Below are 16,367 nucleotides of genomic sequence, written 5' to 3'. Positions count from 1 at the left end.
GGCCTAGGCTGATCTCGAATCCCTGGACTCAAGTGATCCACCTGCCTCAGCCTCCCAAAGTGTTGGGATTACAGGCGTGAGCCATCGTGCCCAGCCTATGTTTTTAGTTATGTAAATACATTCCTGTAATTCAATGGAGAAGCTCCACTGGATCATAAATGTATCAGAGGAGGGACTTTTGGTGTTTGTTGAATCCAGCGTTAGATGCTCAGTAAGCTTTTGTGAGTCAGTGAATGGGTGTGCTTCTTCACACTTGGAGGCGAAGTGTTGGTGAAGAGCACTGTGTGTGTGAACCTGCTCATCTGCAGATTCAGACCTTACGATGCCATGCCCACACTTACGTTTTCATGATGCTAGAGTTTCTTCAGCGTTTCTGTTTGAACTCCCTTGTAATATCAGTTGATTTGTTGTGTTGAATGCAGTGCTATAAAAGTTCCAAGGACCAGCAGCCTCAGATGGAACTGCCGCTGCAAGGCTGCAATATTACGTACATCCCGAAAGACAGCAAAAAGAAGAAGCACGAGCTGAAGATAACTCAGCAGGGCACGGACCCGCTGGTGCTTGCCGTCCAGAGCAAGGAGCAGGCCGAGCAGTGGCTGAAGGTAGGTTGTCTGCTGTGTTTCGCAGCCATTTCAGTACCACCTGCCTTTCTGAGATCCATTTTAATTATAATTTTTATTTTGTTCAAGCATAGGCAAGATGGATTAACTCAAAGAGTTTCATCTTTAATAGCTAAATATTCGGATGATGTGGAGGTTAATCAGAAACCCGTGTCACTTTCACTCTTATATTTAAAAGGCAGCTTGTCTCTGTAGGCTGCTTCTACGACTTTCTCTTTTACTTTTATTTTCTACAGCGTCACTTTATTGTGTCTGCATATGGATTCTTTTAAAATTTGATTCTGCTTGGGATTGGCTGGGCTTCTGAAATGTTGTGGATTGTTATCTTTCAAGTTTTGGGAAAAATTTTCAGCCATTTTCTTAAAATACAGCTTTTCCCCATTTCTCCTTCTTCCCTGAGAATACATTTAAATATATGTTAGACTTTCTCACTATATTTACTTCTATTCTCTTTTTGTATTTACCAACGTCTTTTCTTTGTTGAAACAAGGCTTGGCTCTGTTGCCCAGGCTGGAATGCAGTGGTATGATCTTGGATCACTACAACCTCTGCCTCCTGGGCTCAATCAATCCTCCCACCTCAGCCTCCTAAGTTAGGTTGGGTTACGTGCCACCATGCCTAGCTAATTTTTGTATCTTTTCTAGAGACAGCATTTCTGCATGTGGCCCAGGCTGGTCTCGAACTCATGAGCTCAAGCGATCCACTCACCTTGACCTCCCAAAGTGCTGGGATTACAAGCGTGAGCCATCGTGTCCAGCCCTACCATTCTTTTTTCTTCTTTAGCCTGGTTTATTTTTCTTGTTACTTTCCAGCCCATTATTTCTCTCTTTGGCTGCTTCTAATCTGCCATTAAATTTGTTCCTGTTCACTGGGTTCTTAATTTTGGTGATGGTAGTTGTCTTAGTCTATTTCGATTGCTCTGATGCATATGATAAACTGAGTTTATTTACATTATTTACATTACATTACAGAAATACATTATTTCATTATTACATTACATTACAGAAATACATTATTTACAACAAATGTATTTCTCACAGTTCTGGAGGCTGGGAAGTCCAAGATCAAGGGACCGTTCCATTCAGTGTCTGGTGAGGGCCTGCTTCCTGGTCCACAGATGGCACCTTCCATCTGTGTCCTCATGTGGTGGACGGGACAAGGCAGGTCTCTAGGGCCTCTTTTATAAGGGCACCAATCCCATTTGTGGGGGCTCTGCCCTCATGACCTATCACTTCCCAGAGGTTCTGCCTCGTAACACCATCCTCCTGAGGGTTAGGATTTCAGGATATGAATTTGGGGGAACACATTCCGTCCATGGCAGTAGTGTGCAGTCCTGGAATCTCTAATCTTTTTGGTTTTTTTTTTTTAGAGTTCGTTTTGGCTTTTATCTAGAATTTGTAGTTGTTTCTTCTTCAAGCCAGAAATACTATTTGTGCAGTTTTAAATTTCTTTTAGAAACGTTGACTTTTGTCTTCATGAATGTCATCATCATGGTGGTTTGACAGTGGTTGTGGTGGAGTTTGAACCTGGTTCTGTTGTCTGTTGTGGTGTTCTTGTTCAGGTCATGTTTGTCATCCTTGTGCCAGGTTATCGCAAGTTCACGCTAGGCATTATATTAGGGGAAAAATTATTGAAATAATTTTTTTATAATAGCTTTATTGAGGTATAATTCACATACCGTAAATTCACCCTTTTCAAGTCCAATTCAGTGTTTTTTTTGGGTGTATTCCCTGAGTTATGCAGCCATCACTATAATCTAGATTCTGAATTTCATCGCTCCCAAAAGAACGTTGTACTGGCTGGGCGCAGCAGCTCATGCCTGTAATCCCAGCCCTTTGGGAGCCAAGGTGGGCCGATTGCTTGAGCCTGGGAGTTTGAGACCAGCCTAGACAACATGCAGAAACCCTGTCTCTACTAAAAGATACAGAAAATCAGCCGGGCGTGGTGGCATGTGCCTGTAGTCCCAGCTACTCGGGGGACTGAGGTGGGAGAATCACCTGAGCTTGGGAGGTTGTGGCTGCAGTGAGCTGTGACTACACCACTGTACTCCAGCCTGGGTGATAGGAGTGAGACCCTGTCTCAACAACAAAGAACGCTGTACCCATTAGCAGTCACTGCCCTTTTACCACCGCCCCTGTCCATCTTAGGCAGCCACTTACCTGCTTCCTGTGCTGCCTGTTGTCAGCATTTCACAGAAGTGGCTCTTACAGTGCATGGGCTTCTGCGCCTGGCTTCTTTCACTTAGTGTCGTGTTTTCAAGGTCCGTCCATGTGGAAGCAGATTTCAGTTCTTCCTTGCTCTTTATTGCTTCTTGGGTCATATGTAAGAAATGATTACTTGATTCAGGGTCCTGAAGGTTTACATGTATACTTTATTCTGTTTACATGTATACTTTATTCTGAAAAGTTTACAGCGTTAGCTCTTACGTTTAGACTTTTGATCCACTTGGATTTAATATTTTGCCTACAGTGTGAAGTAGGGGTCCAACTTCATTCTTTTTCATGTGCGTCCCCAGTTGTTCCTATGGAAATAACTTGATTCCTAGAACTCTGCTTTCCATTACCAAGGAGCATTTTCCGTTGCCTCGCCCACATGCTTGGGGGTGTTAGCACTCCAGAATCAGTTTATTCTAAATTCAGGGTTTGAGGTTTTCAGAGCCACCCAGGTAACTTTAAGGCAGCCTGCAGTCTATTCAAGAGCCACCCAGGTAACTTCAAGGCAGCCTGCGGCCCATTCAAAGGTAGGTTTATATTTCTTTCAGTTCACTCTTAACTCCAAGTTACATTCCGTTGGGGTCTCCATCCTGCTTGTGGGTGTTTCGCCAGGGACCCCGTCCGTCCTTGGCATGCCCTGGACCACAACTTGGATCTCTCTTCCCACTCTACCTTGCCCCTCAGCTGCCCCCTTGGGATGGCAAGGCAGCCCCAGCTACCAGGCTTCCCTTCTGAATTTCCATCTTCTTCTGGATTTCGGCCCAGGCATTGCTCACTATCAGGCATTTGGGTTGGTTCCACATTTTTGCAGTTGTGGATTGTGCTGTTATAAACGTGTGTGCAAGTGTATTTTTCATATAATGCCTTCTTTTACTCTGGGTAGATACCCAGTAGTGGGATTGCTGAATCGAATGGTGGTTCTACTTTTAGTTCTTTTAAGAAACCTCCAGGTCGGGTGCGGTGGCTCATGCCTGTAATCCCAGCACTTTGGGAGGCCGAGGCAGGCAGATCACAAAGTCAGGAGATCGAGACCATCCTGGCTAACATGGTGAAACCCTGTCTCTACTAAAAATACAAAAATTAGCCAGGTGTAGTGGCAGGTGCCTGTAGTCCCAGCTGCTTGGGTGACTGAGGCAGGAGAATCGCTTGAACCTGAGAGGAGGAGGTTGCAGTGAGCCAAGATTGCACCACTGCACTCTGGCCTGGGTGACAGGGGGAGACTCCATCTCAAAAAAAAAAAAAAAAAAAAAAAAAGACATCTCCACACTGTTTTCCATAGTAGTTGTACTAGTTTACATTCCCACCAGCAGTGTAGAAGTGTTCCCTGCTCACCGCATGTACACCAGCATCTATTATTTTTTGATTCTGGTCATTCTTGCAGGAGTAAGGTGGTATCACATTGTGGTTTTGATTTGCTTCCCTGATCATTAGTGATATTGAGCATTTTTTTGTATGTTTGTTGGCCATTTGTGTAACTTCTTCTGAGAATTGTCTGTTCATGTTTTTAGCCCACTTTTGATGGGATTGTTTGGTTTCTTCTTGCTAATTTGAGTTTGTTGTAGATTCTGGATATTGGTCCTTTATCGGATGTATCAATGGTGAAGATTTTCTCTCACTCTGTTGGTTTTCTGTTTACTCGGCTGACTGGTTTTGCCGTGGAAAAGCTCTTTAGTTTAATTAAGTCCCAGCTATTTATCTTTGTTTTTAATCGCATTTGCTTTTGGGTTCTTGGTCATGAAGTCCTTGCCTAAGCCAATGTCTAGAAGGGTTTTTCTGATGTTATCTTCCAGAATTTTTATAGTTTCAGGTCTTAGGTTTAAGTCCTTCATCCATCTTGAGGTGATTCTTGTACAAGGTGAGACACGAGGATCCAGTCTTACTCTCCCACATGAGGCTAGCCAATGATCTCAGCACCATTTGTTGTACGGGGTGTCCTTTCCCCACTTTACGTTTTTGTTGGCTTTGTTGAAGGTCAGTTGACTGTAAGTATTTGGGTTTATTTCTGGGTTCTCTATTCTGTTCCCTTGGCCTATGTGCCTATTTTTATACCAGTACCATGCTGTTTTGGTAACTATGACCTTATAGTATAGTTTGAAATCAGGTGATGTGATGTCTTCTTTTGTTTGTTCTTTTTGCTTAGTGTTGCTTTGGCTATGTGGGCTCTTTTTTTTTTGGTACGAATTTTAGGATTGTTTTTTCTAGTTCTGTGAAGAATGATGGTTATCTTGCTTTTCTAAATTGTCTTCTTCAGGAAGATTGGCCCAACCCACCTAGTCCATCATTGCCGGCAAGTACCTGTTGTGAGAGAAGGGCTCAGGAGTGGGGTGGCGAAACACTTCATAGCAGCGGGTCTTATACCACACAGGTCTCCCTCCATCAACCTTCAGTCTCTTTCGCTGTCATCTGCAGGAAAGCATGTGGTTCAGACCCCATGATAAGACCAGTAGCTTCCACCACTGTCTTCCAGCTGCTCAGGACACACACATGCTTTCTTTTTCATGTTGTTGGCAGTGGCTGTGACTCTTCCCACATCTGTATCATATGGGAGATTGAGAAGAGCTTTTTTCCCCTCTGGACGATCCTTCTGGAAGTCCTGTGATCAGGAGTTTTTACTGTCGAGTTTACTTAGCCTTCCCAGCATAGAGCTTTAATATGTTATACATCAGCCACCACCATTACCAATTTCACTAAAGCTCTTTACACTCACAAGGAACTTCTCTGCCATCATTGTCTCTTAATCTCAGAACAGGTGTGTGTAGTGTCATTTATCAACTGACAGCCTGAGTCTCAGGTGGGCGAAGTGCTACCATGATCGATAAGTGATCAAGCAGGGGGTCCAAGTCAGATTTTCCTGGCTTCACATTTCATTCTCATTGTGTTGGGCCATCTGACAGTTTGCCATTCCCTCTTTTATTCCACATTTCTATGACCATAGTGCCATCCCTTCCGTAAGGTGGGAACGGCAATTATGGAATTCAGTGCGAAGCTTTCTGTATGGTTCTGTTTTCTTCGCCTGATCCCAGCTTTTGGTCACCTGTACCCATCCTTCTGCATTCCGTGCTTAGCTGTTCCTCAGTGGAAACCCAAGAAAGGCCGCTCTGAAACTTCAACTTTCTTCTTTTTCTCCTCTGTCCTTACAGTTAGTTAAGTATTTCCTGCCCACTGAAGAGCAGCTTCCTTCTTGCTGGTGCTGGTCTGACATGAAGTCATCTGGAGTGTCACTGGGAGAGGGGGTAGAGCCGACAGTGTACTGACAAACAGACCAGTAAAAACAAAAGTTTCTCAAGATGTCAGATGCTGATGGAGTGAAATAATCTTCTGTCACGTTTCACCAGATGGGAGCTACTTATAGATCAGAGGCACTTAGCTAATTAAAGAATGATGACTCTATTTATGAATGGAAGTAATTGCAAGATTTTTTTTTTTTTTTTTTTTTTTTAAGCATTTGCTGATTTTTCTTAAAAGGAAAGTAAATAATACAGGGTAAAGTATCTTTTCTAAAGAGTTTAAATTGTTCAGTTACTCTGTTTTTCATGTCTGTGCTGTTACTTCCATTACGTATAATGGTGCAGGAACCTAAGAAGTCTTGATTAGAAAGGAAAGTCAGATGACAAAACTAGTTTCAAGCCGTTACAGAATTATCTTAGGCCAGCAGAGACCTGAGATGGGCTAGTGTCGTTTCGTCCAGATACTGTCATTAGATCAGAAACACTTGGAGATGTAAAAAAACGTAGATTTCCAGTGATTCAGATTCATTAGGGACTTAAGAATATTTTTTCCCTTTTTATTTTGTGTCATTTTTATATCCTCTTAAGGTCTAAAATGCTGCAGATAGAATTGAAACATGCCTCCCCTAGTTAAGTCTCTCCCTCTTCCCAAAGGCGACTTTTGTCTGAATTTGACCTTTATTATTATCATCTTGGTATGCTTTTAAAAAAATACTTTCACTTCTGTAATCCCAGTGCTTTGGGAGGGCGAGGCGGGAGGATCACTTGAGGCCAGTTCACGACCAGCCTGGGAAAAAATAACAAGATGCCATCTCTATAAAACATTAAAAAATTAGCCAAGCATGGTGGCACAGCCTGTAGTCCCAGCTGCTTGGGAGGCTGAGGCAGGAGGATCGCTGAAGTCCCAGGAGTTTGAGGTTTCAGTGAGCCGTGATTGGGCCACTGTACTCCAGCCTGGGTGACAGAATGAGACCCTGTCTCTACAGATAAATAACAATAAAAAAACCTTTCACTTATATGTGTATACATCCATTCATAGTAAATGATACTTTATTCACGTTTATAGAATTTCTTTGTAAATGGCTTCAAACTCCACAGACCCTGCAACCGGTTTTTTTTTTTTTCCCCCACTCAGAATTGTTCTGCTTCCTTGTGTGCTCACGGGTGTTGCTGCTGCAGGCTGAGTTGCCGTGAGATCTTCCAGCACGCGTCCCACAGCCGCACGTTTTGTGTCTTGTCTGGGACACACCTGTTACATTGGAATTGCTGTAGTTAGTATGTGCACAGCTTCAGCATCACCAGACTCTGCCAGATTGTCTTCCAAGGTTATTTGTACAATTCTCCTCCCAGCAGTGCAGGAGAGGACTATTTTGTATGTATTGTTTCAGAGTTTCCTTGTACATAGGCAAGCAAATAGCAGTGCAGATTTCATCTGCCCCCCCCCCCCCCCCCCACCATAGAAAGGGTGCAGCATTTTGGACTTTTTTTTTTTTTTTTTTTTCACCTAAACAAAGTATCTTGGAGATTTTTTGCAATTTAGAGAATAGAGCACTTCCTCTTTCTTTGTTATAGGCTATGACATTTTATTGTGTGAATAGACCATACTTCAAAAAAATAGTCTGTCTCCCATTTATGGACGTTGGGTTGCTTTCAGTCTTTTGATATGACAGACAATTCTGTGTTAGATAACGTTATGCTTATCTCATCTCACACTTTTGCTGGTCTGTAGGCTAAATTCTCGGAAAGAGTAATCACTTGCATGAAGGTTATCGGCATTCGTATTATAATTCTGGTGTATAGCTAAGGCACTCTCCTAGGAGGTTTACCAATTTTCCCTCCCACCAACAATATATCGAGTGCCTTTTCTTCCTGCAGCCTTGCCAATAGAGTGTGTTAGCCAACATGTGTATTTTTGCTAGTCTGATGTAGAAGGATGACATCTCAGTCTAGTTTTAATGTGCACTTCTCTTATTATGAATGACATTGAGTATTTTTTTAATAGGGTTTAAGAGCCTACAGTTGTATTAGTATTTCTGTGAACTGTGTTTATATCCTTTGCTGTTTTTGTCTGTATTCTTTGCATATACTTCTCTGTTTAAGGAGTTCCCAGATGACTGAGGCAAAGCCAGGTTTGGTAATCACTACCCTTGCTCAGCGCCCCCATTTCCCTTTAAGAGGAGGCCTCCAGGAAGTGGTAGGATATCAGAGAAAATAAGTCTTTTTGTAGTCAGATAGGCAGTTAGGGTAAATGGCATTCCGCAACCCCTTTGAATAAAGTTTGACTTGATTTTTATAATTGCTTCTTAAGTTCAGCATAATATAACACAGCCAGGAAAAGGACTTGGGAGCCAGTATTGTGTTGAGAGATAGTGTATTAGTCTTCTCGTGCTGCTATGAAGAAATATCCGAGACTGGGTAATTTATAAAGGAAAGAGGTTACGTTGACTCACAGTTTCGTATGGCTGGGGAGGCCTCAGGAAACTTACAATCATGGCGGAAGAGGAAGCAAACACATCCTCCTTCACATGGCAGCAGGAGAGAAGTGCGGAGCAAAAGAGGGGGAAGCTCCTTATAAAACCATCAGGTCTCCTGAGAACGCAGTCACTATCATGGGAAGAGCATGAAGGTAACTGCCCCCGTGATTCAGTTACCTCCCACTTGGTCCCTCCCATGAGACATGGGGATTATGGGAACTACAATCCAAGATGAGATTTGGGGGTAGACACAGCTAAACCGTATCAGACAGTACAGGTAGAGCACAGACTGGAGTCAGACTCTTAGGACTGTGACCTGAGTCCCAGTCGTTAAGCACTATGTTTTTTGGACAAGCGACGTGACTTCTCAGTGCCTGTGTTTCCTCATCTGTAAAGGGGGGCATAATAATGGTATCTGCTTTCTAGAGCTATTGTAAGGACGAGATACTAAGACCCAGAGTGTTCGGAATGGCAGAAAGCATGTTATGAACCTTACATAAGTATAAGCTGCTGTTACCACTGTTGCTTTTCCTCTGCCACCACCTCTGCATCTCAGCAGGCTCTGCACACGCCCGCAGAGAACAGGCTGGACAGCTGATGACAGCAGGATGTTTCTGGGGTCAAGAACTGGACTTACATCACCACTTCCCACACTCCTTTGGCCAAACTGGGGGAGGTTGAGAGACAGACTCTTCCTGTGTCCGCTGAAAGAAGAAACAACGTGGTGAATAAGCTGCTCTCTCCTATTTCAAAATAAACCAAAACACCCTAAGACAACCATCTTAGGCAGTTTTGAAGAGGCTGCTTTCCTTTTCTTACCAGAATGTAGCAGAGTCCTGGTGCTGGTGGATCCCACACTCATGTAGCCAGCCGGGGGGTGTGGGAGCGACACTGTAGGGGTTTCTTAGCATCTTGTGGTTTCAAGCAGCCCTAGGTGAACACAGAGTGGCTTTAATTTGCTATGCCGGTACCATAGTGGCTTTGCCAAAGTTCTCTAGGAAGATCTCAATACGTTTACTATATCCATTGTCCTTGCAGAACCTGAATCCTGTGGACACACACGTTTGAAGCCACGTCTTTAATATTCACCTGGGTGAATTCACCTTCCATGTGCCCTTCCTTTCCTCCTGAAGATCTGGGCATTCAGTCAGTTTTATTTCCTTTTACCCCAAAGAAGTTATTAAAACAACATTTAAGAAAACCTTTTTTAATACAGCGAATCTTCTGGAAGTCAACTCTTGGGGCCTTGGCTGTCTGGAAGGGTGTTCATTTCTCCCTCACTCGGATGAGACGTCACCCTCCCTTTGTGCCCGCTGGTCCTCCGGGTGTGGAGTGTCCTTCCCCCCTCCCCGCCTCCTCTTAAGATTTGTTCTCCACATCTGGTTTTCAGCAGCGGATGTGATGTGTCTCGGTGCAGTGGTGTGGGGTTTTTTTTGTCTTTCTTGGGGTTGGTTATGCTTCTTTGTTTCATGGGTTGATGTCTCTCAAAAGCTTCACTTTGGGAAGCTTTTGGTTGTTCTCTCTTCACACAATTTTTTTGCCTTACTTCTTTTTCTCTCCTCTCTCTCTTTTTTTTTTTTTTGGAGACGGAGTTTCACTTTTGTTGTTCAGGCTGGAGTGCAATGGCACCATCTCGGCTCACCTCAACCTCCACCTCTGGGTTCAAGCGATTCTCCTGCCTCAGCCTCCTGAGTAGCTGGGATTACAGGCATGCACCACCACGTGTGGCTAATTTTGTATTTTTAGTAGAGAGGGGGTTTCTCCATGTTGGTCAGGCTGGTCTCAAACTCCTGGCCTAAGGTGGTCCGCCCACCTCAGCCTCCCAGAGTGCTGGGATGACAGGTGTGAGCCACCGTGCCCGGCCTCTCCTCTCCTTTTGAAGTTGCATCTGTAGGTGTGTTGGGTCCTTCCCGTAGATTGTGGATGCTCCGTTGTGGTTTCCTTCAGTCCTTCTGTGGCTCAGCCTGGGTGGACACTTCTGTTTACCTGTCCTCGGGCTTTTGGGTCCTCTCCTCTCCTGTGGGCTCTTCAGCCCACCTGATGAAGTCATCTTTTCTGAGATCCATTTTTCACTTCTGGCATTTCTTTCTTTCTTTTTAAAATCATTTCTGTCTCTGCTGAAACTCCCCATCTCTTTATGTCGCCTGCCTTTTCATGAGCTATTTCGGCATTTTTATTTTAGTTATTTTAACATCTTTGGTCATTCCAATGTCGGGCCCACCTCTTGGCCTGCCTCTGTTGAATTTATCTCAGCAGTTTCTATGACATTCCGTGCATTTTGTGTAGAAGAACAGCAGAGACTGACGAGAGTCGTATTTCCCTGGAGAAAGGTGTGCCCCCCCCCCCCCCCCCCCCCCCGTCCTGCTCCCCACTGGCAGCCTGTATCCGGCTCTCAGGTGGGGAGGGGCTGCACCTTGTTGCAGCCTCACCTTGCCTCACTCCACTACTGCCTTCCACACCGTTGATGTGTCGGATCAGGAGTTTCCTGTCGGCATGGCATGGCTTGGGACCCGAGACCCGTGGTGAAAATCTGAAGATCTCTTTTGTGTGCTACCGACAAGTGCCAGCTTTCTAAACCAGCGTGATTTTGTTTTTGGTTTTGGCCTACCAGCCAGCTTTGTGGCTTGCTAAGGTGGTCTCTTTTCTCTGCAGTCTTGCCTCTGGCTTTTTGTGCCTTGGGCGAAATCCCGCTGTGCTGTGCTCTGTCTCCAGCTGTGGATGCTCTGGAAACCCTGGGCCTCCTGGGCAGGGCTTCTCTCCACGGCCCTGCCTTCCCCTGTAGGGGGACTGCCTTGCACCTGGGAGAAGGGCTGTGTCTCTGGGGGCGGTGGGGCGGGGCAGGGAATCTCTGAACTCTGTTTCTTGGCGCCAGCTTCTGTGCTGTACCTGCATACCCAGTAAAGACCCTGGAGAGAGTTGGCAGGTGACTGCGGATTCATTCCGCCATCGGGGTGCCTTGAATGTCAACAGCTATGCCAGCCCACACAGTGAGAACTTGGCTGGCTTCTTCCCTGTCCCATATGTGGTAGGTTCCCACCTCACCCACCACCTACCAGTTACAAGGGGGCCTGTGGGTTACTGTTTTCCTACGAAGGACCCTTCACTGTTAGGATTTAGTTTGTTTTCATTTAGGGTTTTCGCATCTTCATTGCTCAGAGGGGTTCAGATGTACCAGAACTTTTTTTTAGCATATCTACTTGTTTTATTTGTCAGAGTGGGAGCGATGGTTTTGTGTGCTCTTCTGTGTGGTAACTGGAGGTGAAAATGCCCTGTGCCGCCTTTTCTTCTTCACAGTCTTGCCAGAAGTTATCACTTTTATTAGTTCTCTCAAAAAATATTTTTCTGGGCTATGTTAATTTTTTTTCCTGTAGTATGATTATTTTCTACTTTATTTAGTTCTCTTCTTTATTATTTTACTTCTACTTTTTTGGGGCTTAATTTGCTGTAATTATTGCAACTTCTTGAAATGTACACTTAGATAATTGAGTTTTTAGCCTTTTTTCCATATACATGCATTGAAGGCCTCATGTCTTATTCTACACAGTGTCAACGGCACCCTCTGTGTTTTGATATTTTGTACTTTTATTATTCAGCTCAAAATATTTTTAAATTTGTCTTGATTTCTTCTTTGACTAATGATTTATTTGGGAATATAGTGCTTATTTTCCAAATATTTGATGATTTTAAAATTATCCGTTGGTTTTTAATTTGAATGAAGTCAGCGTTATTATAACTCTTTATTTCACCTTGTAAAGGCCACATCTTTATGACCGAAGTAGATTTTTTTAAAAAACCAAAGAGCTGCAGCGTAAAGGGAACAACCCCCGGTGAGCTGGAAGGCAGCGCTGGAAGGCAGCGTGCTAGAGTGACGGAAAAGTGGGTAGAGAGTCTGGAAGCGTAGGGTACATTCCTGGAATACCATTAACTCGTTATGATATTTTGAGGCAATAAACCCTTTCCCATTTATCTATCAAGTGGAAATAATTATCAGAATTTACAAAGAGGTAGAAAGAGCATGATATAAATGCATTCTTAAAACTATAATAAACAGCAAAAATATGAATGATAATATTTGTGTTATCCCTTACAATGAACAAGTCTCTAACATGAATTGTTTTATCATACAAATGTCTTTTATTAATATAAACTGCTGTTATCCCATATTGTTCAAAACTAATGAACCAGACTTTCAGTCTTTTGAAACACAGCTTTGGAAAAAATCTGTATAAATTTTATATTCATAGATTGCATAGTGGTCAAATCAGGGATTTCAGGGTATCCGTCACGCAAATAATGTACACTGTAACCATTCCCCAGTTCCTCACCATCCTTCCTCCCCTTCCCTCAGTGTCCATTAACCAATTTCTCACCATCCTTCCTCCCGTTCCCTCAGTGTCCATTAACCAATTTCTCACCATCCCCCTTCCTCCCGTTCCCTCAGCCTTCCCGGCCTCCATTGCTGTCATTCTCCACTCTCCACTCATGTGTAGACATTATTCAGCACCCACATGAGTGAGAACATGTGAGATTTGACTTTCTGTGAAACATAATTTTAATGTAACCATTAAAAATCTTTAATGAAGTTGCACACGCCCTTTGTCAAGTCTAAAAAAAACATGAGAACTGTGTTTAACGGTGCATGACTTTGCACATACTCATGCAAGAATTACTGCCAAATTTGTTTCTGCTCTCTGTCTGCAATTTCCATTACTAGCAGTTCTTGACAGAATTAACTGACTCTCTCTGTGTGTGTGTGTGTGTGTGTGTGTGTGTGTGTGTGTACACAAATGCTGAAAACATGAGCCTTTGTGTAGGGGTCAAACAGAAGACAGGAGCCAATATTCCCAGAAACGGAGTGGTCAGATTTCCTTAAAAAATGTGCAGAGATTGTGTTTCTGGAGTTGAGGGCTCAAGTTAAAAGCAAACAAAATACCACAAAATATATAACAATTTGTTTTTTTGGAGGATTTGCGATTCTGAATTTGGATCCAGTTCTCTTAAATACACATTGAACCTCTCATAGGACATGACTCTTCAAGTTGAAATGTATTAATAGAAACCTCATTTATAGCTGTTCAAAGAATTGGATTGATCAGTGCTTTGCTTGTTACTTCTGACTTAACTCTGCAGGTGTAACTTGGCAATCAACAGAGATCCAAAGTAGAAAGACAGTTTCATGAAAAGAACCTGACCTCTCCAAGTGGTTGAAAAAAATTCGTGGGAATAAAGACTGGTTTATGCTGATGGATGTTTTTAGCAATGTCTTTTTTCGTACCTTGGACATAATTATTATGCCTAGGGGAAGATAGTTCCATGAAGCTGGGATGCCATGAGCGACCCACTTGCTGGGCCCCAGGTTGATCCTGGGCCTGCTCTGGGTTGCTGAATGCGATCCTCCCAAGTGCTGCTGGAGATGCTGTTATTTTCCCGGGGCAGTGTGAGTTCTAGCTGGGAGAGAAATTAATGATCAGAGAGCAAACGTGGATCATTTGTCTGTGTTCCCCATTCTAAGCAGAGTATATGGTTGGGTGTACCAGGAAAGGCTTCTTGGAAAGGCGATTCCGTGAGTTGCTTTGATGCTAGGCAGCCTCGTCTGTCTGCTAGAAAGTAGGAGCTGATGGGAGCAGGAGAGGGATGGGGACACTCCAGGGACCAGGCGAGTCTGCCAGGAGCTTAGGGTGTGTGTGTTAGGGTAGGGCTGAGTGGGGACGTGTATATGTGCCAGATGGCTTTTATCTACTTGCCTTTAAAAAACACTACACTTTTTCCTCTTGAGGATCTTAGAAGCCAGTGCCGAGGACTGGGGAAGTTTGGTCATGAGGCTACTTATTTTAGTAATGGCCTAAGTTTCTTTCCTTCTGTTTTTCTTTCCTTCTTTTTTTTTTCTTCATAGAAATCTTAATTCCAGTTTCTTTCTTCATTCCCGCATTGTTTTCCCTTTAATCAAACTTTTGGTTGCTATTTTGAAGGAGGCATTGGGAACAGTGACAAAAGCAAGGCCCAGCCCCTCCTATGAACACAAGCACAGCTTAGTAGGAGACACAGGCTTCTGTGGGCATGTGTGGAGCCGGAGCCGTGCCTCATGGACCACACAGAAGGGCCAGCGCAGGCTTCCTGAGACCTCAGCTGAATCTTGAAAGATGAGTTCTATTTAGCTGTGTAAAAAAAAGCACAACTCCTCCAGAAGACACCATTCACACAGCCAGCCTCTCCGCCCCGCCCGAGAGGCTGCTGGGAATAATTGGAGCGGTGCTGCCAAAGACGTTTGTAGATCCTTCCCCTGCTGGAAAAAAAAGAAGACAACCGTTTTTTTGTTTTTTTAAATAAAAACATTTGCCAGAGATCATGGGTTTTGGCAGGTTGTGTTTTATAGGGTACAGCCTTTTAGTGTAAAATGAAGAACATGTCGAGTTCAGGTGTGTTTGTATAATTGAAGCACATTTTCATTGATTTAACACTATTAAATAGAATCGTGGGAAGAGTTCAGGCTTCCTTAGTGCCTGTTAGGGGAGAAATGCTGGGCTGGATACTTCACATTTGTTTTAACGTTTAGTTTTCACAGTGAGCCCCTGAGGTATTATTCTGTGCGCGTTATTGAGGAAGGAAGCAAAGCTCTGAGAATAAATTGCTCAGCTTCACATAAACAGCAAGTGGTCCACCTGGGGTTTGAACCCAGGTGGGTTTGACGCAGAAGCTTAGGAGTTTTCCATTGTATGAACCTGCCTTCCCTAGGGAAAAGAAAAGGTCTTGTTCTCAAATCAAATAAAAATTTACCTTGTCATTTGGAGACCTAATAATCACCTTAGGGTAGATGAGGGAGTAAAGCCCAAAAAAGCAATCAGCATGAAAGCGAGAGAAACAAGAGAGATCCGACACACAGGTCACTGCACCGAGGCTCAGGCTTGCTCAGTGCTCCCACACCTCGGCATTAGCAGAGAGGGGAGAGGGGACCTGACAGCGAGCTCTCTGGGTTTCTTCTTTCATTTCTTTTTCTCTTTTGTAGTCTCAACTGTGGACATCACTCTGTTGTATAAAACCGCTGAGGAGCAAAATGGCTGGAAACACTATCCTGGTCTCTTGTCAGGCCTTGGATTTCGTCCCAGCGCCAGCACAAGCTGAGGGAATTTGGATCTGTCTGTGGGGGCCCAATTGCAAAATGACTACACACATATCTGGGACTTGGGTGTTTCTTCTTTGCCCAGAAGCAGCTTTCGTTTAACTGAAATTGCAGCTTAGTCCTAGAAAGAATAGAAGACATTTTGAAAAATCTGCCTGCTAACTTTTCAGTTTTAAGAATGTAAGTTTCGCAAGCGCTGGAACCTTGTCTGTCTGATTTGCTGCACATCCCCCCTGACCACAGTGGGCCTGGACGCTGAGGAGCTCAGTAGGAGTTGGAGAAACACGTAGTGACTGCACGCAGGGGACAGCTGGGAAAGCTCTCGTGCACGGAATTCTGACCTGCAGGCTCACCATCCCTGCGTCTGAAAGTCTGGTCCAGAATCATTTTCTGAGCTCTTATCATAGGTCATCAAAACGCTCACAGTAATAACAGTGTTGCTTTCATGGTTTGAACGTGCACCTGCCACATGCTGGCTTAGACTTCTTCCATAGCAGATCTCACTGTCTCAGTTTAACCATAGTCCTGCAAGACAGGTAATCCTGACACTCGTTCCCTTGCTAGGGAGGAAACTGAAGCTCCGAGAGATATTAAATACTTTCCCCCAAGGCCACACAACTGATAACAGATATATATATATATATTTTTGGAGATGGCGTTTCGCTCTTGTCGCCCAGGCTGCGGTGCAATGGTGCGATCTTGGCTCACCACAACCT

At 44.0% G+C, this 16,367-nt stretch overlaps 1 protein-coding gene across 5 annotated transcripts in view; it reads left to right on the top strand.

Moving 5' to 3' along the window:
- The window catches only part of AFAP1 (actin filament associated protein 1), a 187,692-nt gene that overhangs the window by 103,103 nt on the left and 68,222 nt on the right, over positions 1-16,367 (top strand). For all 5 annotated transcript variants that reach the window (XM_008018005.3, XM_008018009.3, XM_073012530.1 and 2 more), the window contains exon 6: positions 423-602. In XM_008018005.3, the coding sequence (XP_008016196.2) occupies positions 423-602 (180 nt within the window). The remainder of the gene's footprint in view (positions 1-422; positions 603-16,367) is intronic.

This window comes from Chlorocebus sabaeus, chromosome 27 (genome assembly GCF_047675955.1).
Source record: "Chlorocebus sabaeus isolate Y175 chromosome 27, mChlSab1.0.hap1, whole genome shotgun sequence".
Taxonomy (NCBI): domain Eukaryota; kingdom Metazoa; phylum Chordata; class Mammalia; order Primates; family Cercopithecidae; genus Chlorocebus; species Chlorocebus sabaeus.
This window is presented reverse-complemented; position numbering and strand designations above follow the sequence as displayed.